General features: G+C 42.8%; 1 protein-coding gene across 6 annotated transcripts in view; it reads left to right on the top strand.

The window, feature by feature from the left end:
- The window catches only part of TTLL9 (tubulin tyrosine ligase like 9), a 38889-nt gene that overhangs the window by 3710 nt on the left and 9901 nt on the right, over nucleotides 1–25278 (top strand). For 3 of the 6 annotated variants that reach the window (XM_075011961.1, XM_075011964.1, XM_075011960.1), the window contains 8 exons: nucleotides 790–882; nucleotides 1830–1941; nucleotides 2773–2958; nucleotides 20281–20349; nucleotides 21177–21267; nucleotides 22344–22384; nucleotides 22476–22563; nucleotides 23741–23799. In XM_075011961.1, the coding sequence (XP_074868062.1) occupies nucleotides 790–882; nucleotides 1830–1941; nucleotides 2773–2958; nucleotides 20281–20349; nucleotides 21177–21267; nucleotides 22344–22384; nucleotides 22476–22563; nucleotides 23741–23799 (739 nt within the window). Of the gene's footprint in view, nucleotides 1–789; nucleotides 915–1829; nucleotides 1942–2772; nucleotides 2959–20280; nucleotides 20350–21176; nucleotides 21268–22343; nucleotides 22385–22475; nucleotides 22564–23740; nucleotides 23800–25278 lie in introns of all 6 variants that reach the window. The other 3 variants (XM_075011962.1, XM_075011963.1, XM_075011965.1) reach the window with 2 other exon arrangements.

The raw sequence follows: 25278 nt of genomic DNA, 5'->3' as shown, positions 1-25278 counted from the left end.
GGCAGAAGCTCCAAGTCCTCTGCCTGGTAACCCCACTTCTGGCTGCCGAAGCCTGGAGCCCCAAGTCCAGTCCAGAGGCCACTGCACCATGGAATTTGTTTAGCATGTTAGCAGGAGGAATGTTGTCAGAAGGAAAAAGTTTGAGAACCCCAAGATCAGAGGCTAACTGAAAGGTCTGAATGATCAGAGTAAAAGCGAGTGTGATGTTCTGTACTTCAGGAGATTATATTTGCACATACTGGTTGAAACATACACAAAAATGATTTAGGTTGTCTCAGCATAGTTAATTTTAAAATGTATTTTCTTTACAGGCTTCTCTTCATCACTATAGTATATAAACACTTCGCCTATATTAATGAATTTATCTTCAGAAGACATCTGTTATTATTTAACAGAGAGAAAGCCTTGTTAGTCTGTATTCTAACAAAACAAACAAGCAGTCGAGTAGCACCGTACAGACTAATAAAATAATTTATTAGGCGATGAGCTGTCATGGGGCAGATCAGATCTGGAGAAGTGGCTCTGCCCCATGACAGCTCATCGCCTAATAAATTATTTTGTTAGTCTTTAAGGTGCTACTTGACTGCTTGTTTGTTTTGTTAGAACAGTTCTGTTAGATAGGGAAGTATTATTGTACAGATGGGGAGTCAGTGGCTCAAGAGATTAAGCTAGTTTTTCAAAGTCACACAAGGAGCCTGTGGCAGTACTAGATACAGAATCGTGATCTGCATTTGTGGCAAGCTTCACACGGTGTAAGGTGTCTTTTTTTTTTTTCCCTCGCCCCCACAGAGAACCCAGAGCATGCGTCCGATTCAAATGTGCGCTTACAAACACCATCTTAGATGTCTTGCGCCAGAGACCTGGTTGGGTTGAAGTAAGAGAGTAAGATCCAGATTCTTTCCCTTTGTGATTGGGTTAGTCTTGTCTATTCTTTTGTCAGTTCAACTGTATCTGCACTAGAATTTTCAACTGTGTTTGATGTGTACCAAACCTAACTTCTTGTCAGTTCCGAACTTGGTTGTATTAATATCATAAACCAGGTCATATGATCAGTACCCTTTCAATGGAGGTACAGTCAACTGATGTTAGAATGAAGGATGGATGACTGGTTTGTTGAAGTTGAGAGAAAATGTATGCAGAACAGTAGGGTAAAAAACATCTTTGACCATTATTGTTAAATGTGACTGAAAATTACGGTGCAGACGCAGTGTATTTTCCCTTTCAGTCTCTCTCATTCTTGCTCTTATTTAGGATTGTAGTTATTTATCCTGTCTCTGGCTTTTTCCTTTTTTTCCACTGATTTGCTGTGTTTGAAAACTATAGTTTTTCCATTTTAGTTCTGTTGCTATTGATCTGTCATTCCTTAAACAGTACCTTAAAATACAATTAAATAATGTAGTATTGCCTCGGAGAGAAGATTGCCACACAGTGAATTTGAGGAACTAACTTCAGTGGAGTTAGCTGGTAGTAGATTATGCTGTTCAAAGTCCAGCTTCTGATTTTCTAACTACTTGGATGATTTCAGTTGAACTGATAAGCAAGAATCAATAACTATCTTGTGTACACCTACTACATTGCTACATTCAAACCAAAACAGGCTTGGTTACAATGGGGATCATTAAGATCCCCAAAATTTTAAAGAACAAAATAATAAAAATATGGATTTAATCATGTGTAGCACAGCTTGTTGTTAGACTGTAAATTACAAACTGCCAATAGAGAAGAAAGCAGTGGTAATGACAGTTGGTGGCGGCCAAGAAGATTGGGTGTAATGACAACCTAAAACTTAATGTTTGTCTTACTGACTGTCTCTCTGCCTCTCTCTATAGTGAGGGTGAGTGGGATTTTTACTGGTGTGATGTCAGCTGGCTTCGGGAGAATTTTGACCATACCTATATGGATGAACATGTTCGGATCTGCCACTTCCGGAACCACTACGAGGTAAGAAACCACTATGAGGTGGGGTGAAACATACAGGTCAGGATGGCTTGGGGAAATAGTTTTATACTGTCAGTAAATGCCTATGGAGAAGGCTTATTGATGAAAATACCTCTTAATGCTGTGCTAACCCCTCTTCAGAATCTGTCATCCTCTGTCACTCCAGGAAACAAAAGAGTGGCTTTGTCCAGGAAGATTGCATTGAATTTATTGTATTCAATGTCTAAGAGTCCCATCTCAGTCTTCATGAGATCTCTCTTGGGAATCTAGGACCAACTATACACTACAAGGACAAATATGTTGTAGCTTATTTCTTCCTTGGTACAGTTGTAACATAGTTCCAGAAAGTAGCATGCCCAAGTGTTTAGCAGAAGCAGAAACACACTTAAGATTCCATGTGCAGTATAAAATAGAACTGTCTTAAATATATCTGAGGACAGTTGCATTGCAACCAGCTCATCAGTGAAATGGTATTTTCAGTATAGATAGGACCTAACACTTGGTGTTCACCCTGGAAATCAGCACAGCAGCAACACCTAGAGGCTTTAGACCAGAAATAATGCACTGTGTATTGCTACAGCTGCTTCTTCTTCCTTCTGAGAAAAAAGAAAAACAAAACCCAGGTACTCACTGACTGTGCAGACTCCTTGACAAAGAAGAAAAGGATCGCTAAGTTAACCCATTGCTTTTCCTCTGTTAGCTTTCTGTGGCATCTCTGCTGAGATCCATTACCGGAAACATCACATTTCCTGGGAAATTCAAGTGAAAGAAGAGTAATGACTTGTTTGTGTTAACATTTGTAGAGTCTGCTCCTGTATTTCTCTTTTCACACAGTTGACTCGGAAGAACTACATAGTGAAGAACCTGAAGAGGTTTCGGAAGCAGATAGAAAGAGAGGCAGGAAAGCTGGAGGCAACAAAATGTGACTTTTTCCCTAAGACCTTTGAGATGCCATCCGAGTACCACTTGTTTGTGGAAGAATTTCGCAAGAATCCTGGCATCACCTGGATTATGAAACCAGTAAGTATGGCCCTGTCCAAGGAGGAGACGTTGCTCACTTGGTCATTTTGCGGGAGAGAAAAGTGTATATGAAAATTCATAGCAGGCATTGCTCTGAGCCAGGTGGTCACAGGAGAAACAGCACTTTTGACTAATCTTCTGGTTGATGTTTCTTCTTTCTTAATAATTTATTTCAAAAATTGAAAAATAACCCCATTTATTTTCAGAGCGAAAATAACCTAACTGTGAGAAAACAATGTGTGGATGTTGATGAGGAAAAGCCAAAGAATGTAAGAAGCTGCTATGTTGAGTTACAGATCATGTTGCTTCAGTGAATCAGCATAGAACTCCTCTGGGGTTCTCACTGTGAGAAGTATGGCCAGATTCATCCCTAGTAGCACTCTTCTGCATCTACACTATGCGATACATTCACTTTTTAAACTTGTTCTTATGAATTCAAATTTAAGTGTCCACAAAGCTTCTTGAAATTCGACCCACTGTTTTTCCATGTGGAGTTTCCGCGTCCCCATTGCCCTATGCAAGTTTGAGCTCATGAGCAGTGCATTGTGTGCACCTGTCCCACAGTGCCTTAGCTCCAGTTGCTTGTGGGTGTTTTATGTTTGAATACCAGAATGCAAAACACTGTCCCAGAATTAGGACCACCCAGTAACTGCACAAAAATATACTGGAGATCGTGCCATTTCCTGCAGCATTTTCTCCACCAGCACGAGCATGGATCCCCAAATACTTTAACTCATAACACACATTGTTTCTGCAACCACACTGGCTGTCGCACAATTTTGTCTTCAATTGCAACGCTCAGTGATGGTTCAGTGTCATGATGATGATGCTGATGATGGTTCTGAAGAGCAAATCTCTCAACTGTGGTCCAAGAACTCACAGCTGCTGGCTGCATTGGTGACAGTGGAGCAGCGGTTTTGGACTCGTGGGACCACATTGTTTTGGAGTCCTGGGATGACCAGAAGTAGCTGCAGAACTTTTGCATGCGCAAGTCCACTTCTATGGAACTTTGTGGTGTGCTGGCCCCTACCATGAAGTGGAGCAACACAAAAACTAGGTCAACTTTAACAGTTCAGAAGCAAGTGGCAATTGCTCTGTGAAAGTTTGCAATGCTCGACAGTTACTGGTGAGTGGCAAATCAATTCAGAGTGGGCAGATCTGCAGTGGGGTCTGCGGTGATGCAGATGGCCCATACAATCTGTCAGTATTTCCACAGGAAGACCATGACCCTGGGAGATGTACAGGCAGTCGGGGATGGCTTTGCTGCCATGGGGTTTCCTAACTACTGTGAGACAATAGATGGCATGCACATCCCCATCATGGCCCTGGACCACCTGAACTTTGAGCATATAAACCCAAAGAGGTACTTCTCAATGGTGTTGCAGGGGTTGGTAAATCACAGAGGTCGTTTCACTGACATCAGTGTTGAGTGGTCAGGGAGGGTTCATGACGTGCACATCTTCTGAAATGCTGGGCTGTACAGAAAGCTCCTGGATGGGACTTTTTTCCCAGACTGGAAAATCACGATTGGTGACATGGTTACATTAGTGTAATATTGAGCGACCCTGCTTATCCTCTGCTCCCTTGCCTTATGAAACCCTACACAGGAGCCCTGGACCCCAGCAAGGAAAACTTCAATCAGAGACTCAGCAGATGAAGAACGATGGTTGAACATGCCTTTGGCCATTTAAAAGTGAGGTTCAGATGCTTATTGACCTGTGCTTCTGTAGGTTGCTAGAGAAGACATCATCCGCCTAAAACTAACAGATATGGACAAAGACGACCTGCTCATGCTGTGTGACCACAAGCCTGGAAAATTTGCTAAAATGCTGTGTGGCACTATGGCCATGTCTACACTAGCCAAAAACTTCGAAATGGCCATGCAAATGGCCATTTCGAAGTTTACTAACGAAGTGCTGAAATACATATTCAGCGCTTCATTAGCATGCGGGTGGCCGCGGCACTTCGAAATTGATGCGCCTCGCCGCCACGCGCCTCGTCCCAACGGGGCTCCTTTTCGAAAGGACCCCGGCTACTTCGAAGTCCCCTTATTCCTATGAGCAGATGGGAATAAGGGGACTTCGAAGTAGGTGGGGTCCTTTAGAAAAGGAGCCCCGTCGGGATGAGCCGTGCGGCACCAAGGCGCATCAATTTCAAAGTGCCGCGGTCACCCACATGCTAATGAAGCGCTCAATATATGTTTCAGCGCTTCATTAGTAAACTTCGAAATGGCCATTTGCATGGCCATTTCGAAGTTTTGGGCTAGTGTAGACATGGCCTATGACACCAAATCGCTCTCTGATTGCCTGGTATGGCAACATGTGCTACCATGGAAGCCACAAGAAGTCAGGCCTGCCCAAGAAACTCATGGAAAAAAATAGAAGAGTGCCTGGATGAGGCCTTTGAGGAGACATCCAAAAAGGAGAAATGCTCCATCCCAAGAAACATTAACACACTGTTCTGAGGGGCATAGAACCATAGTAAATCTGTGCCCATACCCAACCCTATAGCTATACCCACCCGCAACCCCCTTCTGGCATGTAGAATAAACACTCACCTGAACAGCTTGGTCCAGGGGGCTCAGGGACCAGCATGGAGGGGACCAGTTCCAGGTCTATGGTGAAGAGCTCTGGGCTGTCCGGAAGAACTTCCTTGGTCCCCTACTCCTTGCCCACTTCCTCTTCTCCATTGGCCTCTTCCTCCATGGCACCTGGCTCCTCTCGGCTCACCCCATACTCCAGACCAGGGCTTCCATAAGTGTTGTAGTAAAGACGGGGCTCCATGGTGGGGTCGCTCTCCATAAGCGTATGCAGCTGTTCATAATAGCAGCAGGTGTGTGGATGTGCCCCTGATTGCTGGTTGGCTTCCCAGACTTTTTGATACGCCTTCTGGAGTTCTTTCACATTCACCTGGCATTGCATAGAGTACCGGGAATAACGTCTAGTAGTCATCTGACATGACAACTGCTCATAGATTGTCACATTTCTCTTGGCCACCCAAAGTCTCTTCGCACCTATTGGTCTCCCCAAATTGCAAGAAGATCCAGAATCTCCTGGTTGGTCCACGCTGGGGCTCTCTTGTGAGCCTGAGAACTACTAGGCGAATCACTACCATGAGTGCTCAGGATTGCAGGAGATGGCTACTGATGCGATGTGATGGGCAAAGGAATTTTTTCATTATGGGTTCCCTTTATATTTGCAGGCCTTGGTGCTGCTGAATTTAATTGTAATTCTAATTCAAATTCTAATTCAATCAACACTTCGTGGTCTTCCTGTGACCTTCTTCCTGCGCATCTGGATGGAGAGCAGTGGAGAAGGAAGCAGCCACACATGGAGGGTCACTGTGTAGTTTTGTGGGATACGTATGGGACACTTCTGGAGGCTAAAAAATTTGATTTAAAGACATGGCACTTCCACACTAGCCTTTATTTGACATTTTAAATTCAAAGTGACACTGTACCCATCCTGTAATACTGACATTTTGTTATTGGTGTTAGGACTCAATAAATCGAGCTAGTGGTATTTACAGTGAAGACAGTGACATTTTAGTATTGAATATTAATATTCAATTTGATTTGATCGCGTAGTGTAGATGCAGCCTCAGTTAGTTAAATCCCTGTGTATATAGATGTAAGTTTGCACCCAGTACTGCTCTGTTTAACTGGACCTTTGTGTTAACTAAGTCTATTGAGGTCCTTGATGTTATGCTGGAGAAGAAAGTTCATAGCTTCAAAGGAAACACACTGCACCTAATATAACCCTTACATCCAGCCAGTCTAAAAAAGCTGATTTGTATTCTCTCCACTACATTCTGGGATGAGGGATCCAGATAGCATCCTGTTTGCCCCTTCAGTATAACCTTAGCAAAGACATCTAGTCTGCATCTGGCTGGCATTTCTTTCTCCTTGCACTTTAGGATTGAGGAACAAGAGCCCTTTCTGAATCTGGTGGTTTCTGAAACCCCCTTTGTCCCCTGAGACCTAGAGATAACTGGAGTTGTGCTGTATGCTGTAAATTCTGCTTAGATGTATATCCCTGGGACCAAGAAAAATGTAGTTACTTTAGAAAGTGCCAGTATAGTGAATGAAGCCTAGAAATGCCAGCCTGCTGCCAGATGGTTCAAAACATTTAACATCATGAACATTGTACCATAGTGCATAGTTAAATGTACATCCATCTGTGAGACTCACAACATGTATATTGATATAAGAGTCACCACAGAAACCTGGTGGAAAAAATGATAATCAAAGGGACAGGGCAATACCAGGGTACCAAATACGTATGACAAGGTAGGTCGTGCTGGCGGGGGAGTGGCATTATATCTGAAAGAAAACATAAGGGCGAATATAGTACAAGTCTTAAATTAATCAAACAGTATCACTGAATCTCTATGGATAGAAATTCGATGCTTGACTAGTAAGATTATAGCATGAAAATCTGCTGCTGAACACTTAACATGATGACTACCATGACTGTAAGGTGCACAGAGAGAATAGAGAGTCTAACAGAGAGGTAGCAGTGTTAGTCTGTATTTTCGAGAACAAGAAGTTCTGTGGCACCTTATAGACTAACAGATATTTTGGAGCATAAGCTTTCGTGGCCAAAGACCCACAGGCCACCATGAGGGTGGGCACATCACCCAGAGCCCCCACACAGCCCAGCAGATCCCAAGTGCAAGGGGGGTCTTTGCCCACAAAAGCTTATGTTCCAAAATATCTGTTAGTCTATAAGGTGGTAATAGCAACCATAATGTAATTAAATATAGCATCTTGTAGGAAGCAGTATACTGAAGAAGTTCACCACAGTAGTAGTTAACTTCAAAAAGGGAACTACACAAATACAAGGAAGCTAGGTAAATGGAAATTAAAAGGAGAAGCCACAAGAGTGAAATGTCTGCAAGCTGAATGAAAACTTTTTAATGACCCCATAATAGAGGCACAAACTACCTGTATGCCCCCAAATATAAAACAGTAAGAGGAACAAAAAAAATGCTACTGGAGCTAAACAACAGTAAAAGAGATGGTTAGACAAAAAAAGATGTATTTAAAGAACTGGAAACCAAATCCTACTGTGGGGTGGGAGGTGAGGGAAGAAACATAAACTTGGGAAAGTCAAGTATAAAAGTATAATTAGGGCACATCCACACTTAAGGGAAGATCAGTGTGTTAGCGGTCAATCTTCCAGTGTTTGATTTAACATGCCTAGTGGGGATGTGCTGAATCCAACTATTCTAGTGACTCCATTGACCCCCGTACTCCCAGCAGTCACAAGAAATAAGGGAAGTTGATGGAAGAGGCAAATACTGATTTTAGGTAAGTCGACTCCAGCTACGCAGTTCTCGGAGCTAGATTTGCATATCTAAAATCAATTTTATCAAATATATGGAGATACACATCCCCCTTTTTTAATGTATCAAGATACACATATCTCACAGAACTGGAAGGGACCTTGAGAGGTCATCGAGTCCAGTCCCCTGCCCTCTTAACAGGACCAAGCACCATACCTGACAGTTTGTTTTTTTAAGATAAATCTATGTCCCACGCCCTAAATGTCCTCTTCAAAGATTGAGCTCGCAACCCTAGGTTTACAAGGCCAACGCTCAAATTTCTGAGCTATTCCTCATCCCTACTGTAGGCCTGGCCTAAGTCAAATCAAAAAGAATGCGAACAGGAACTAGCAACAGACACACAAACGAACAGCAAAATTTTTTGTACCTCGGATGCAGGAAGCTTACCAAAATATGAGTGGAGCCCCTGGACAATTGAGGTGCTAAAGGAGCACTCAAGGAAGACCAGACATTGGCAGAGATGATAAATGAATCCTTTGCATTGTTCATTGCAGCAGATAAGAGAGAGTCCCAGTCCTGAGTGGCAAATCTGTCACCTAAACGGTCTTAAGTGGATGTGTCAATAGAGGAGGTTTTGGAATTAACTGATGAATTAAACAGCAATAAGACACCGGGACCAGATGGTATTCACCCGAGATTTTTGAAGGAACTAAAATATGATATTGCCAAACTACTAATGGTGGTACTTAACTTACTGCTTACATCATACTCTAGCCCAGATGGCCGGTGGTTAGCTAATGTTATGCCAAGAATAACAGAGAGATTGCCGTGTTAGTCTGTATTCTATCAAAACAAAAAAGCAGTCAAGTAGCACTTTAAAGACAACAAAATAATTTATTGGGTGATGAGCTTTTAGTAGGAAAGACCCACTTCAGATGTATAGCCTTACCAGAAGAGACTTTCGGTTATCAAGGTTGATAAAATTGTTATTGAGGTTGGCAAATGAGATATAGCTCTTCTATCTGATTTGCCAACCTTGATAATTTTTCTGATCTGTCAACCTTGATAACAATTTTTGGACCTCTATGCTTTGTATATTGAGTCTGTTCTGGTAAGGCTATAGATCTGAAGAAGTGGCTCTGTCCCACGAAAGCTCATCACCTAGTAAATTATTTTGTTAGTCTTTAAAGTGCTACATGACTGCTTTTTTGTTTTGATAGAATACAGATGCCAGTTTTTAAAAATAGGCTCCAGCAGTAATCCAGGCAACTACAGGCTGGTAAACTTAACTTTAGTACCAGGTAAACTGGTTAAAAGTGTAGTAAAGAGCAGAATTGTCAAACACATGAATGAGCACAATATATTGGGGAAGAGTCAATATGGCTTTTGTTATGGAAAATCATGCCACGTAATTTTTTGAGGGTGTCAATAAACATGGATGAGTGATCCGGTTGATATAGTGTACTTGGAGTTTCAGAGAGCATTTGGTGAGGTCCCTCATCAAAAACTTAAGCAAAGCAGGCAGTCATGAGATTAGAGGGAAGATCCTCTTGAGACTTAGAAACAAGTTTAAAAATATGGCGGGAAAGGTTGGAATAAATTGTCAGTTTTCACCATAGAGGGCTCATCTATGCTACCACTCTCCTTTGAAGGAAGGGTGATAAGTAGGGTGTTGGGAGTTTACTTGTGAAGTGCTGCGCTGCATATGCAGCACTTCATTAAGCAAATTCCGCCCCCCCGGCAGCAACTTTGAAGTTTTAAACTTCGAAGTGCCATCTTTCGTCTAGCTGCGGCTCACCTGCCAGTACTTTGAAGTGCCCAGGATACTTCAAAGTACCTTTACTCTTCAAATTTTATTTCCCAGAGAGAAGTAAGTATCAGGGTTCCCCAAGGTTTTGTACTGGGACCAGTGCTGTTCAGTCATTGATAAATGGTCTGAGGAAGACAGACAAGATACCCTATCTCATAGATCTAGAGGGTACTTTGACAGGTCATTGAGTGTAATCCCCTGCTCTTACAACAGGACCAAGCACCATCCCTGATATGTTTTTATTTATTTAAAGTCTGTTTACCTCAGATCCCTAAATGATTGGGTTTGCAGCCCTGTGCTTAGCAGGCCAAAGCTCAAACTGCTGAGCTATCCCTGCCTCCTGAGAAGGGAAGGCATTTGCCCTAGATCCCTAAATGGCCTCCTCAAGGCTTGAGCTCACAACCCTGGGTTTAGCAGGCTAAAGATCAAACCACTGAGCTATTTCTCCCCTGCTGGAACAAGGCAAATATACTGCATAGCTATAAAATGGGGAATAAGGACAACCCAGGTGGTGGTGGATGAATCATCTTAACTTCAGCATCTGGAAAGATAATGGAATAAACAAACAATTTGTAAGCATCTAGAAGAAAATAAAATATGTAACAGTCAAAGTGGATTTGTGTAAAACAAATCATGTCAAACTAACATAATACCCTTCTTTGACAGAGTAACAAGCCAGTGAATAGGAGGAAAGAAGCAGTTGGGATATATTTTTACTTTAGTCAGGCTTTGATAGTGTCTTGCATGACTGTATCATAAATAAACTAGAAAATATAACCTAGGTGAACATGCTATAAGGTGGGTGGGCAACTGGTTGGAAAACCATAGACAGATTAGTTATCTGTGGTTCACAGTCAAGCTGGCAGGGCATAGGGAATCGGGTACTGCAGGGATCTGTCCTGGTTCTATTCAAAATCTTTGTAATAATTTGGATACAGTGATAGAAAGTACACTTATAGTCTGAACATAGTATCAAGCTTGGAGTAGCTGCAAGTGCTTTGTGGATAGGATTAATATTCAAAATGGTCTTGACAAACTGGAGAAATGATCTGAATTAAGTAGGATGAAATTCAGTAAGGACAAATAAAGTACTGCATTGAGGAAGGAACAATCAATTGCACAAACTAAAAATGAGGAACAACTGTTTAGGAAAGAGTCCCGCATACAATAATGCACTGCTTATAGTGGGTCACAAACTAAATGAGTCAACCATGTCCTACTGGTGCAAAAAATATGAACATCATTCTGGGATGCATTAGCAGATGTGTTGTAACCAAGGCATAAGTAGTAATTCTTCCTTTCTACTCAGCACTGTTAAGGCTTCATCTGGAGCATTTTGTTCAGTGCTCGGCACCACATTTTGGGAAATTTTAGGAAATATGTGGAAAAATTGAAGAAAGTCCAGAGGGGAGCAACAAAAATAATTAAATGTGTAGAAAACAAGACTGTATGAGAAAAGATTGAAAACACTGGGTTTGTATAGTCTGAAGAGAGAAGACTTAGGCTGTGTCTACGCTACAAAAATAACTTTGAAGTAAGCAACTTCGAAGTTGAGCATCTACACAAACCCTACTTCGAAGTTAACTTCGAAGTAGGCACTACTCCATTCCCAGGAATGGAGTAAGGACTTTGAAGTTGAGCTCCCTACTTCAAAGTTAACTTCCAAGTAAGGGAAAATGTGTGTAGACTCTCTGCGGGCTACCTCGAAGTAGTGCCTAACTCCTAGGTTAACTTCAAAGTTAGTTCCTAGTGTAGACGCACCCTTAGTGAATAGACAGTAACAGCTTTCTAGTACGTAAAAGGTTGTTACAAGGAAGAGGGTGATAAATTGTTCTCCTTAACCACTTAGGAAAAACTTCTTAACTGTAACAATAGTTAAGCACTGTAACAAATTGCTTAGGGAGTTTGTGGAATCTCCCATCATTGTAGCTTTTAAGAGCAGGTTGGACAAACACCTGTCAGGTAAGGTCTAGAATCTAGATAATACTTAGTCCTGCTTCAGTGCAGGGGCCTGAAGTAGATTACCTATTAAGGTGTCTCCAATCCTACATTTCAGTGCTTTTATAATGGAGCCACAAAATGGCAGATGATATTCAATATTGAAGAGTATATTAGAGTTGGAAAAAGTACAGAGAAGGACCACAAAAAATATCAGGGATATGCAACAGATACCATACAAAGACAGGTTAGAAAGAGCGTGTTTGTCTTTGAAACGAGACAGCTATGGGGTGGGAGATATGATAGAGACCCGTAAAATCATGAATAGTGTGGGGAGAGTGAATAAGGAAGTGTTAGCTACCCTTCACGTAAGACAAGAGCCAGGGGTCACTGAGTGCCCTGGCAGTTGGCTTAAAACAAACACAAAGTAGGACTTCTTCACACAACATACAGTCTGTGGAGCTTGTTGCCAAGGGATATTGTGAAGGCCAAAAGGATAATTGGGTTAAAATAATTAGATAAATTTATGGAGGATAAGTCCATTGATGGGTGTTATTCAGGATGGTCAGGGACACAGCCCCATGCTCTCTGTGTCCCTAAACCTCTGAGAGCCAGAAACTGGGATTGGTGACAGGAGATAGGTCACTCAGTAAATTGCCCTGTTGTGATGGCTCTCTGAAGCATCTGGCATTGACCACTGTTGGAGAACAGAATACTGGGCTAGGTTAGACAAAGTGTGGCCCTTCTTATGTTCTTAACTGGCCAGTCACTTTGCTCTGCAGAGGAGGTGGGATAGGAGGGGACAAGACAATTTGTCTCACTCTGCAGATTAGGCCAATTGATGAGTGGGTTTATAAGTAGTGAATGGGAGGCAATTATGCAAACCAACTATTTAATTACAGCCCTGAGGATAACAGCTAGTGATTATCCCAGTCTGCAAATGTTAATTTGGGTTAATCAGCAACAAGAAACCTTATATTGTGTTTACATTTTGTGCTGGCAACCTCAATTATCACTGGAAATAACCAGAATACGATAAATGAGAAAAATATTAGAAGATTGTGGTTATGGAAATTATACCGGCAACCGGAATGAAGTAGATTGTGGTTGACCTCATAACTCGCAAATAAAAATAAACTTCAAGTTACTCCTCACGTCACTAGTGCTCTTGAAAGGCCCTAGATCTTGCAATCTCAGCTGTTCCAACTGAGATAGAAGGGGCTTCACAGTTTTCGTCCCAAAGTTGAGTTCATGTGGGATCAGAGGTAGATCTTTTGTAGTGGGTGGTCCATGGAATTTCCATCCTCAGGTCATCTGTCAGAGCCAGTGTCTGGCCACTTTACTGTTATTCTAAGACACCCAGACTCCAAAGATAAAGTAAAACATATGTTTTATTACTTTATTTTGGTAATCATGTGATTAACTTCTTGGGACAGCCTCACTTGCATTTTGCCCACTACGCTGTTTCCACTTGGCCTATGTCTAGCACAACAATGGTTAACCTAGGCTAGTGAGTGGACTGCAAGAGTGGCCCTCCTTCATCTAAGGGGGCCACAAAATTGTCATAACCAAGACTGTCTTTGGGACTAGGGCAGTTTGCTAACTGCACTTGTGTACCTAGAATTGGCAGCGTGTGCCCACTGAACTGTAGCAGCGCTTTGATTGGATGTAGAGGGACCACACAACTCTCACAATCAATGCTGTGTGCAATCAGCATGTGCCTCATTTCATGGGCCCTTGCTGTAGGTGTCACTTTAGAAGTACCAAATGAAAAATCCGTGCAAATGGAAACCAGCAGAATCTGGCAACCCTGAACATGGGCAAGAGTAAACAAAATGGCTCACATGGAATCCCAGTGGGGTGCATGTTGCTGACCCCGGTCTAACACCTGAGCTACTTTCCGATAAACACCATTAACAGAAAGAGGCGGGAAAGTCTCTGCCACTCTACTTCTTTTCCCACAAATGTGCAGCAGGGAAAATGGGAACCTAAACTTAGAAAGATGATATACCGTCCTGACTTAGTAACAGAGAGGGAGCCGTGCTAGTCTATATACTATCAAAACAAAAAAGTAGTCCAGTAGTACTTTAAAGACTAACAGAATAATTTATTAGGTGATGAGCTTTCGTGGGACAGACGCACTTCTTCAGACCATAGCCATACCAGAACAGACTCAGTATTTAAGGCACACAGAATCAAAAACAGTAATCAAGGTTGACAAATCGATTTGTCAACCTTGATTACTGTTTTTGGTTCTCTGTGCCTTAAATATTGAGTCTGGTCTGGTCTGGCTATGGTCTGCAGAAGTGGGTCTGTCCCACAAAAGCTCATCTAATAAATTATTTTGTTAGTCTTTAAAGTGCTACTGGACTGCTTTTTTGTCCTGACTTAGTGGCAGTTTGAAGCTAGAAACACTTGTTTTGCCACGCTGGAGAACTGGGATCCCAGCATTTCCAGTGGTGTAAAACGGCTTGTGACTTGACTACCCTTGGCCTGTCTTCCTGAGGTCATGTCATCCTGAATTTGTAGAAAATAGCTTCATTTTTAGAGCTTTTATGAAAATTTAACTTTGCTGTCACTTCAAGGCCTGTGGGCAGTAGCTAAGGTAACCTGGCTTTACACACAGATGGTTGTGAAAAATAGTTCCCATAAAAATTTTTTAAAACTACTTAAAAAATCTAAGGTAGCTGTTGTCCAAAATATGGAATGACCAAAACCTGTGATGGCATGTGCTGATGTAAAGGATTTATTGCCTCTCTTTTAAAATGGCTTGTATAACTGATGGCATCCATACTCATAAATAATGTCACCATCCCAACAAATCCTTTGCTTTTTATAGCTCTACATAAAATAGCATCTTCAGCCTTTCTAAACACAATATGGAAAACCTCTGACATACTCACCTGCACTGGCACTGTGTGGGTTTTTGGCTGACTTTTTATAGTATTAATACTATATCTGCTTTCATTCAAGGAGCTCAAAGTGCTTTACAAAACTATAAGCCTCACAATATGTGTGCACAGGTAATATGGACCAGTTCACCCACCACTCCAAGGGCAGTATTAAAGGTCCTGATTCTGAGATCCCTGACCTCTTAGGATTGCATCCAAGAAGTACAACACAATTCAGGACAGGAAGTGAAATAGGACAAAATTACTCATGTGAAACTGCAGTAAGAACTTAAGAAGAAAGTTGTTACCTGAATAGGAATTGTGCCAATACATTCTTTTTCTTACAGATTTTAAATGATGTTAAGTGTACACAGCCCTGGTTTCGTAGAATTGTAGAACACTAGACTGGAAGGAACCTCAAGACATCATCAGGTCCAGTCACTTGCCCTAATGGCAGGACCAAGCACCGTCTAAACCATTCCTGATAGCTGTCTGTCTAACCTGCTCTTAAATATCTCCAGCAATGGAGATTCCATAACCTCCGTAGGCAATTTATTCAGTGTTTAACCACCCTGACAGTTAGGAAGTTATTCCTGATTTCAAACCTAAACCTCCCTTATTGCAGTTTAAGCTTCTTGTCCTATCCTCAGAGGCAAAAGAGAAAAACTTTTCTCCCTCCTCCTTGTCACCCTCTTTTAAGTACTTGAAAACTGCTATCATCTCCCCTCTAAGTCTTCTCTTTTCCAAACTAAACAAGTCCAGTTTGTTCAGTCTTCCCTTAGTCCTCATGTTCTCTAGATGTCTAATCATTCTTGTTGCTCTTTTTCTGGACCTTCTTCAGTTTCTCCTCATCTTTCTTGAAATGTGGTGCCTAGAACTGGCCACAGTACTCCAATCGAGGCCCAATGAGCTTTGAGTAGAGTGGAAGAATGATTTCCTGTGTTTTGCTCTCAGTACTTCTGTTAATGCATCCCAGAATTATGTTTGCTTTTTTTGCTATAGCATCACATTGCTGACTCATATTTAGCATGAGGTCCATTATTACCCCTAAATCCCTTTTTACAGTACTTCCTAGACAGTCTCTTCCCATTTTGGATGTATGAAGCTGATTGTTTCTTCCTAAGTGGATTACTTTACATTTGTCCTTATTAAACTTCATCCTGTTTACCTCGGACCATTTCTCCAGATCATTTTGAATTCTGACCCTATCCTCCAAAGCAGTTGCTGTGCCTCCCAGCTTGGTATCATCTGCAAACTTAGTAAGTGTACTCTCTAGCCCAATAGCTATATCATTGATGAAGATATTGAATAGAACCAATCCCAAAACAAACTCCTGCAGAACCCCACTTGTTATGCCCTTCCAGCATGACTGTGAACAGTTAACAACTACTCTCTGAAAACGGTTATCCAGCCAGTTATGCACCCACCTTATAGTAGCCCTGTCTAAGTTGTATTTGCCTAGTTTATTGATCAGAAGATGATTTGAGACCCTATCAAATGCCTTACCAAAGTCTAGGTATATCACATCCACCACTTCTCCCTTATCCACAAGGCTTGTTATCCTGTCAAAGAAAGCTATCAGATTGGTCTGGAATGATTTGTTCTTCACAAATGCATGCTGGCTGTTACCTATTACCTTATTTTCTTCCAGCTGTTTGCAGATGAATTCCTTAATTACTTGCTTCATTATCTTTCCTGGCACAGAAGTTAAATTGACTGGTCTGTAGTTTCCTGGGTTGTTGTTTTTCCTTTTTTATAGATGGACACTATATTTGCCCTTTTCCAGTCTTCTGGAATCTCTCATGACTTCCAGGACTTTTCAAAGATGATAGCTAAATGTTCCGACACCTCGTCTGTCAGTATTCTATGATGCATTTCATCAGGCCCTGGTGACTTGCAGAAATCTAATTTTTCTAAGTAATTTTAATCTCTCATGACTTCCAGGACTTTTCAGAAATGATAGCTAAATGTTCGACACCTCGTCTATCAGTATTCCAAGATGCATTTCATCAGGCCCTTGGTGACTTGCAGAAATCTAATTTTTCTAAGTAATTTTAACTTGTTCTTTTTTTATTTTATCCTCTAAACCTACCCCCTTCCCGCTAACATTCACCATGTTAGGCGTTTTTGCATCAGACTTCTTGGTGAAGACCGAAAGAAGTCATTAAGCACCTTTGACATTTCCATTTGTCCTAATATTGTTTCTCCCTCCTCACTGAGTGGTGGACCTACCCAGTCCTTGGTCTTTCTCTTGCTTCTAATAAATTTATAGAATGTCTTCTTTTTACCATTTATGTCTCTGGCTAGTTTGAGCTTGTTTTGTGCCTTTGCCTTTCTAATCTTGCCCCTGCATACGTGTATTGTTCACTTATATTCATCCTTCATAATTTCTCCTAGTTTCCACTTTTTATATGACTCTTTTTTGCTTTTGAGATCATGCAAGATTTCCTGGCTAAGCCAGGGCGGTCTTTTACCATACTTTCCATCCTTCCTATACATCGGTATAGCTTGCTTGTGGGGCCGTAATAATGTCCCCTTTGATAAACTGTCAGCTCTCTTCATTTGTTTTTCCTCTTAGTCCTTCCCATGGGACCTTACCTACCAGCTCTCTGAGCTTACCAAAATCTGCCTTGCTGAAATCCATTGTCTCTATTTTGCTGTTCTCCCTTTCACCATTTCTTAGAATCATGAACTCTATGATTTTATGGTCACTTTCTCCCAAGCTGCCTTCCTCTTTCAAATTCTCAACCAGTTCCTCCCTATTTGTTAAAATCAAATCTAGAAATGCTTCCCCCCCAGTAGCTTTTTCCACCTTCTGATATAAAAAAAATTGTTGTCAATGCAGTCCCAGAACCTTCTGGATAGTCTGTGCCTTGTGTTAGTTTCTCAGCATATGTCTGGATAGCTGAAGTCCCCCATCACCACCACAACCTGCGCTTTGGATGATTTTGTTAGTTGTGTAGAAAAAGCCTCATCCACCTCCTCTACCTGGGTAGGTGGTCTGTAGTAGTCCCTTTGCATGACATCACCCTTGTTTTTTAGCCTAACCCAGAGACTTTCAACGTGTCTGTCTCCTGCATCCATCTCCACCTCAATCCAGGTGTGCACATTTTAATATATAAGGCAACGCCTCCTCCCTGTTGACCCTGCCTGTCCTTCCTGAGTAAGTTGTATCCTTCTATACCAATATTCCAATCATGTGTATTATTTCACCAAGTCTCTGTGATACCATAGTTGTATTTATTTATTAGGAATTCAAGTTCTTGCTGCTTATTACCCATACTTCTTGCATTTGTATATAGGCATCTAAGATATTGATTTGCTTTTTCTCCCTCGTTCTGCCTAGTTCCTCTTTTTTCTCTGCTGTTGTAGCCCATGATCCCTCCCATTTCCAACCCAACTCCTAGGTCTCCAGGTTTTTTACTTACCTGTGGGCTTTCTGCACCTGCCCCTATCAAACTTAATTTAAAGCCCTCCTCACTTGGTTAGCCAGTCTTGATCCAAATACTGCCTTCCTGTTCCTTGAAAGGTGAACGCCATCCCCACTTAGCACTCCTTCTTGGGATAGCATCCTGTGACTGAGGAAGCCAAAGTGCTCCTGGCAACATCATCCTCGCAGCCAGGCATTCACCTCCAGGATGCATCTGTCTCTGCCTGGGCCCCTTCCTTTGACAGGAAGGATTGAGGAGAACACCACCTGTGCCCCCAACTCCTTCACCTGTACTCCCAGAGCCCTGTAGCCATGCTTGATCTGCTAAAGGTTACACCTTGCATGGATGAGTAGCATGCGGTAGTAGTCACGAGGCCGGATAATCCTCGACAGCACCTCCATAACATCGTGGATACAGGCTCCCAGCGCAGCATACCTGCGAGAGAGCACATCAGGGCACCAGATGGGTGCCTCTGCCCCCTCAGAAGAGAGTCTCCGACCACCAATACCCTATGTTTCATCCTCGTAGTGGTGACAGCAGACCTCCCAGCCTTGAGGGTACAAGGCTTCTCTGTTTCTGGTGTAGGGGGTGATTCCTTATCTCCTGTATCCAGAAAGGCATAATTGTTTCTCAATACCACGGTGGGAGTGGAGCACTGACTGCTGTCAGAAGTGACCAGCTGCCAGTGTCCCCCGTGAGCCATCTCTGCCTCCACCAATGGTGTGTAAGTAGTGAGACAGCTATCTTAACCTCAGCTGTTTCCGCACGAATACTGTCCAGGAATTGCTCATGGATATGGATACTCCTTAGCCTACCCAACTCCTGTAGCTCTCCCACCTGCTTCCTGAGAGATTCCACCAGAAGACATCTTCCACAAGGGACAGTCCCCACAGCCCGGACTCCGTAAGTGGAATTGCAAGTCACAGTCCCTGGAAAACCACACCAGGGTCTGGGTGGAGGAATCCATGGTCAGGAGGTCCGTGTGACTACAGGTGCAGATAGAGGAGACAGGAGCAGTGCTGGCACAAGTGTTGCAGGTCTTCCTAATCATAGTGGAACCCCTCTGTCACACCCCCTCTGTCAAGCTCCCTCTTAAAACTCCCCTGTCCACTTCGCTCCCCTGGTCGCTCTGCCTCTGGCTTTTAAAAGCCTGCAAACCTTGGCCAGGCCTTCCCCTTCCTTAGATGCACAGGGGAAGGCTGATCCTGAGGCTGATCAAAGGTAATCAAGGGAAGAAAGGATCTATCTCTCCCAGTCACACAATCCCAACTGCCACAGTAGCTGAAACTGAAATCACCTACAATCAGAATTCAAAATTCAAAAATGAAACAGTCAAGCAAACACTCTCACCAAATGCTAGGATGCTCACCAGACAGCCTCATCAGCAGTGGGATCTCTTTCTCTCCCTCTTAAAACTCCCCGGTCTGCAGCCCTCTGTCTGCTTCCCTCCCCCGGTTGCTCTGCCTCTGCCTTTTTAAAGCCTGCAAATCTAGGTCAGGTCTTCCACTTTGTTATTTCGTACCCACAAGATAGCCCCTCAGGTAGGTCCACAATTAGATCTTCTAAGTGTAATGATAACACACATTATTAATAACAACTGCTGTACTGGTGTCACTGTTTGGCATTATCAACCAATATCTCCAGTTGAGTCTCCTCTTTTTAACTTTTTGCACTGTATCCAAAATACCAAATGGTTGTTTAATAAATAAATGATGAATCAGCATGTGCAACAGGTGCTTGCATAATCACTTCTTAGAGGACTGCATCTGTTCCTAGAGGGAATGCTAACTGCTGGGTGTGAGTGTTGCCAACAACTGTAAAAAGGTCAGGAATGTGGATCTTTGGTTAGCTGCCACCGTGCCATAAAAATATAGTTCCTTTCAGGAAAGTCTTATTCCCTGCTGGAGGTGAGTGAGAAAACTTAAGAACAAAGTGACTAAAACTTCCTTTCTCCTTTATGCTCTAGGTTGCCAGGTCACAAGGGAGAGGCATTTTTCTGTTCCGAAAACTCAAGGATGTCATTGACTGGAGGAAGGTGAGAGGCATAATTTCTCTTTTTGCACCACAGGGTTTTTTAGGAAAGTCCACCTAGAGCAGAAGTCACCAAAGTGTTGGGGTGCACCCTGCTCTGGGGGTGAAGGAGGACCGTCTAAGGGTGTATGGCAGGGCCTGGGCCAAGCCTCACAGAGGGCAGGGAGAGAATGTGACCAGTCTCTCCCTGACCCCAGCTCTGCTTCAGTTCAGCTGCATTCCCAGTTCTTGGCCATGCGTGTGTGGCCCAGCCTCAGTTTCAGCCCCAGCCACAACTCTGTTCCTGGCCAAGAGCTGACGCTGGGCAAGGCCTGGAGTGGAGCTGCATCTGGTCACAGATCTGGCTGCCATTCCCCACTCCAGCCCACGTGTAGCTCCACTCCCGCCCACTACCCCAGTCCCACTCCCAGCTATGGTTCCAGCCTCAGCTCCCTTACCCCTTCTCATGTCCCCCAGCCATGGTCCTGCTGCCAGCCCTCGCTCAGGGGAAGGGGTGCAGGCAGTAACACACAGGCATTTATGTGACTTTCAAAGGTTTGGGGGCTGCTGACATAGAGCGCTGGTATTCCAAATGTAATTTTATCTTCATACTTGTGCTAGTCACTTACTGTCCCCATATACAGCTTTCATATGGAACACTTTTCACCTCCCACCAGGATTACAACAGATTTATCTCACTGTCCAACAACCCAAAAGGTGGGATGTTTTGTTGTGGATGTGCAGTCTAAAACTGGGACCAATTGTCTAGAGAATGCTGTGAGTGCTTGTGATTTGATTTTTCTCCTTATTCAGTTTTGTCCATGGAGAAGAATAACTTGTTTTATTTTGCAGGATGGGGTCCGTACAGATGATCAGAAAGATGAAACTCAAGTAGAGAATTATGTAGCTCAGTGCTACATTGAAAACCCATATTTAATAGGAGGTAAGAGGTTAGTTTCAATCTGTATCTTCCTCATATTTGGAAGAGAACACTCCTCCTATGATATTGCTGTCACATAGGCCACGTCTACACTAGCAAGTTCTTTCGAAACATTTTTCAAAAGAAGGGGCTCTTTTGGAATATCCAGCCGAGCATCTACACACAAAAAGCGTTCTTTTAAACTTAAATCGAAAGAACGCGGTGCTCCTTTCGAAGGTGCGCTTCCACTCCTGTTACAGGAAGAATGCCTTCTTTTGAAAGCTTCTTTAGAAAGAAAATGTGTGTAGATGCTCCGCGGGCCATTTTTTTTGAAAGAACAGTCCTCACGGCACCTGGTTTGTGGATCCCTGGCTTGTTATTTTGAAGGATGTGGGGCTGTGCGGATGCTCTCTTTCGAAGGAGCAGATCAGCTGGTTTTTTGTGTGTGGTTGCACTCTTTTGAAAGACGTTCTTTTGGAAGAAATCTTCTGGAAGGACTTCTTTTGAAAGATCGCTGTAGTGTAGACGTAGCCACAGGGAAGATCCTCATATAGCTGTCTGAGGAAGGTTAAGACTTTATATGGTTATGTCTTGCTTGAAATCAGCTGCTTGTGGAATTCAATGTGAATCTTAAAATGCTGCACACGGTCAGTGCTGATGATGTGGTAGTTTAGGGATCCTACCCCCAAAATTTTTGAGAATACAGAGGCAGTCTGATGAAGCAGAATTGTGTCTAACACAAGTCACACATATTAAAGATAAGTCTGGCCTCACTGTCATATGAGAGGAGCCTCCTCCCTAAGAGCTTGGTCTTCATACAACCAGGCACCAAAATAACTAAGTGGGTTTCAGCGCAAACCTTTTGTAATTTTGGTGCAAGTCTGTGTTTGGTCACTTATTTCAGAAGGACACCCTTAATCTGAAATACATGTCCACACACAGATTTGTATCAAAATAATAAAAGGTGATTTATGACCCATCTCATTCCTTTGGTGCATGGCGGTATGGAGACAAGCTCTAATTTGGGGTTTGTAACACTTGGTATGAACAGCACAAACTTCACTATATTCTATTGCTATATATTTCTTTTTGATTCACAGGTCGAAAGTTTGACTTGAGAGTTTATGTTCTAGTGATGTCTGTAAGTGCCATAGTCCATTGCATTTTTATTGTAGCGACTGAGTTGGATTTTCTTGCTGTTCACCCTCTGTTTCTCTCTTGGTTTCTCTCAGTACATCCCACTGAAGGCCTGGTTATACCGAGACGGTTTTGCTCGCTTCTCCAACACACGATTCACTCTGAGTAGCATAGATGATCAATGTATCCTGCCTGTCCTTGTGTGTTATAGGGAAACTACAAAGGAATGGAATGTATTATTTTAGTATTGTGGGGGGGAGCAGAGGGGGAAAGAAGGTGTCTAGAAGAACAAGTACCCTTGTCTCTTGTCTCCTGATTTCTGGATCCTTACAGAATTCTCATCCTCTGCTATAGTTTCTCACTGGCTCTTCTGCTATCATCTTTTTTGCTCTCATCCTGCCATTGGAATACTGATGTCAGTGGATCTCCAGAAACATCACTCAGCGAGGGCAAATCTGGGTGATCAGTCTCACTTTACTTAGTACATGTGCCTGTTGTTTTCATGGACTCATGGAGTTTAAAGCTATAAGGGTCATCTAGTGTGGCCTACTGTATACCACAGCCCGTTCAGTTTTACCCGTTTACCCAAGTATTGAGCCCAATATCTTGTGTTTAACTAAGGCATAATTAGTATTTGGCTAAACTTAATAACATTCATTGAGAAAGACATCCAGTCTTGTCCTGAAGACATCAGGAGAGAGAGAGTCCACCACTTTCTCTAGTATAATATTTAGTAACTTGCTCATTCTTGCTCAGTGGGATCTAAACATGGGTTGCTTTCATGTGGCAATCCAGAGTATGTCTACACGGAAGATTCTTGGGAGCAGCCCTCAGCACAAAGGTTAGGTTGCATTCCCAGAAGAGCTTCCATGTAAGTCCATCCCCAGAACCAACAAGGGCTAAAACTTGCTCTGGGATTTGTTACTACTTAGGTCAATCAATGGCTATTAGCCAGGCTGGGTAGGAATGTTGTCCCTAGTCTCTGTTTGTTAGAGGCTGGAAATGGGTGACAGGGGAGGGATCACTTTGATGATTAACTGTTTTGTTCGCTCCCTCTGGGGCATCAGGAATTGGCATCTGTTAGCAGACAGGGTACTGGGCTGAATAGACCTTTGGTCTGACCCAATATTGCCTTTCTTATGTACTTCTTCCAGATTTTCATTTTTATCTGTATTTATTTTCCCTTAATTTTTCAGCAAGATTTCTCCCTGCAATGGGGGTATAAGCTCCATAATTAGGGAAGAGAGGAGGGATTAATTGGCATAAAGGGCAAAGGAGGCTGGTTTAGGACCCAAATTCAATTTCTGTGTGTTTAGTGACATGTTCTGTCTCTGTGATCCTTACGTCCTCCTCCAACCAGATGTGCACCTCACCAATGTAGCAGTGCAGAAGACTGCACCTGACTATGATCCAGAGAAGGTAAGTGAAAGCTTACTGGCTATTTCAGTTGGCCCAGCCCATGTCCAAGGGCATACACTATGCTGGGTAGTTCAAGGGAATACAAGCAAGTATCTGCTCTGGCCTCCAGTTACTGTGTATATGGCAGCTTGGTAGTCCCCAAGGTTCTGCTGTATGGACACTCTGCCTTAACTGTCCTTGGACACCCAATGAACGTGTTCATTGGTGGCTGTTCAAGAGATCCAGTGCGTGAGAGCTCTGCTCTGACTGTTCCATTACAACTTTAGCATTGAGCTAAACACCATGGTCGCATCTACACAAGCTTTAAGTTCTTTTGGAAAAGCAGGCCTTTTTTTGAAAGAATACACAGAGTGTCTATGCACAAAATGCGCTCTTTTGATCTTTTCTGGCAGCCCTCGTCCTCTCCCCGATGAGGAAGAGTGCCTTTTTCCGAAAGATTCTTTCATAAAAACACGTGTAGATGCCTTGGGGGGCACTTTTTTTGAAAGAGCAGTCCTCATGGTTCCCCGGCCCATTCTTTCGAAAGAACAGGGGGTGTGTGGATGCTGCTGTCAAAAGAGCGGATCAAGCTTTCGATCCGTTTTTTTGTGTGTCGACGCAATCTTTTGATAGAAGTTTTTTTGGACAAGCTCTTCCAGAGGAACTTCTTTTGAAAGATCGCTGTAGCATAAATGCAGCCCTTCAGTTTGACTCATATTAACCCTGTTGAGCGCTCTGACTCCTAAGTAATTCACTCTGGCTAAGACTTGTCAGAGACTCAAACTAGTAGTGTTTAGCATTCACTGATATTACTACAGCTATAAGATGAGCACTGCATCTTCAGAAGTTATCTGTGATTGCTACACCCTTTCCTAGGGGGCTGTAGTTGGACCAAAGAAAAACACTTAAAATAATGAGATCAGCAACATCCTTTGTGAACCTGAGAGAGTTAAAAGTTCAGAGAAACAAATGTTTGCCTTGAACTTTCCATTTTATATGCTTTTCCTTCTCTAAATGTCTCGCTAATATTTCTTGGTCCCTTGGAAAGGGATGTACATCTTGTAGACCTTAGGTGTACACCTTAGCTGGTTATACACATGCCCCCTCTGAAAAGAGGTGAGATGCTTTGGAAGATGCTAATGAAGCACTGACATGAATATGCAGTGCTTCATTAGCATAATGGCAGCCACATGCGATTCAAAAATGCTGCTTTTGGAACGCACGCCGCCCATGTAGACTGGGGCCTTTCAAAGGGACCCCCAACTTCGAAAGCCCCTTCTTCCTATTTGGTTTTAGGAAGAAGGGGCTTCAGAAGTCAGGGGGTCCTTTCGAAAGTCCCCTGTCTACAAGGGCAGCATGCATTCCAAAAGCAGCACTTTTGAATCGCACGTGGTCACCATTATGCTAATGACACACTGCATATTCAAATCAGGGCCTCATTAGCATCATCCAAAGTGCCTCATTAACATGCCCTCTCAGAAAGGAGGGGGCATGTGTAGA

This window comes from Carettochelys insculpta, chromosome 17, assembly GCF_033958435.1.
Source record: "Carettochelys insculpta isolate YL-2023 chromosome 17, ASM3395843v1, whole genome shotgun sequence".
Lineage (NCBI taxonomy): Eukaryota > Metazoa > Chordata > Testudines > Carettochelyidae > Carettochelys > Carettochelys insculpta.
This window is presented reverse-complemented; position numbering and strand designations above follow the sequence as displayed.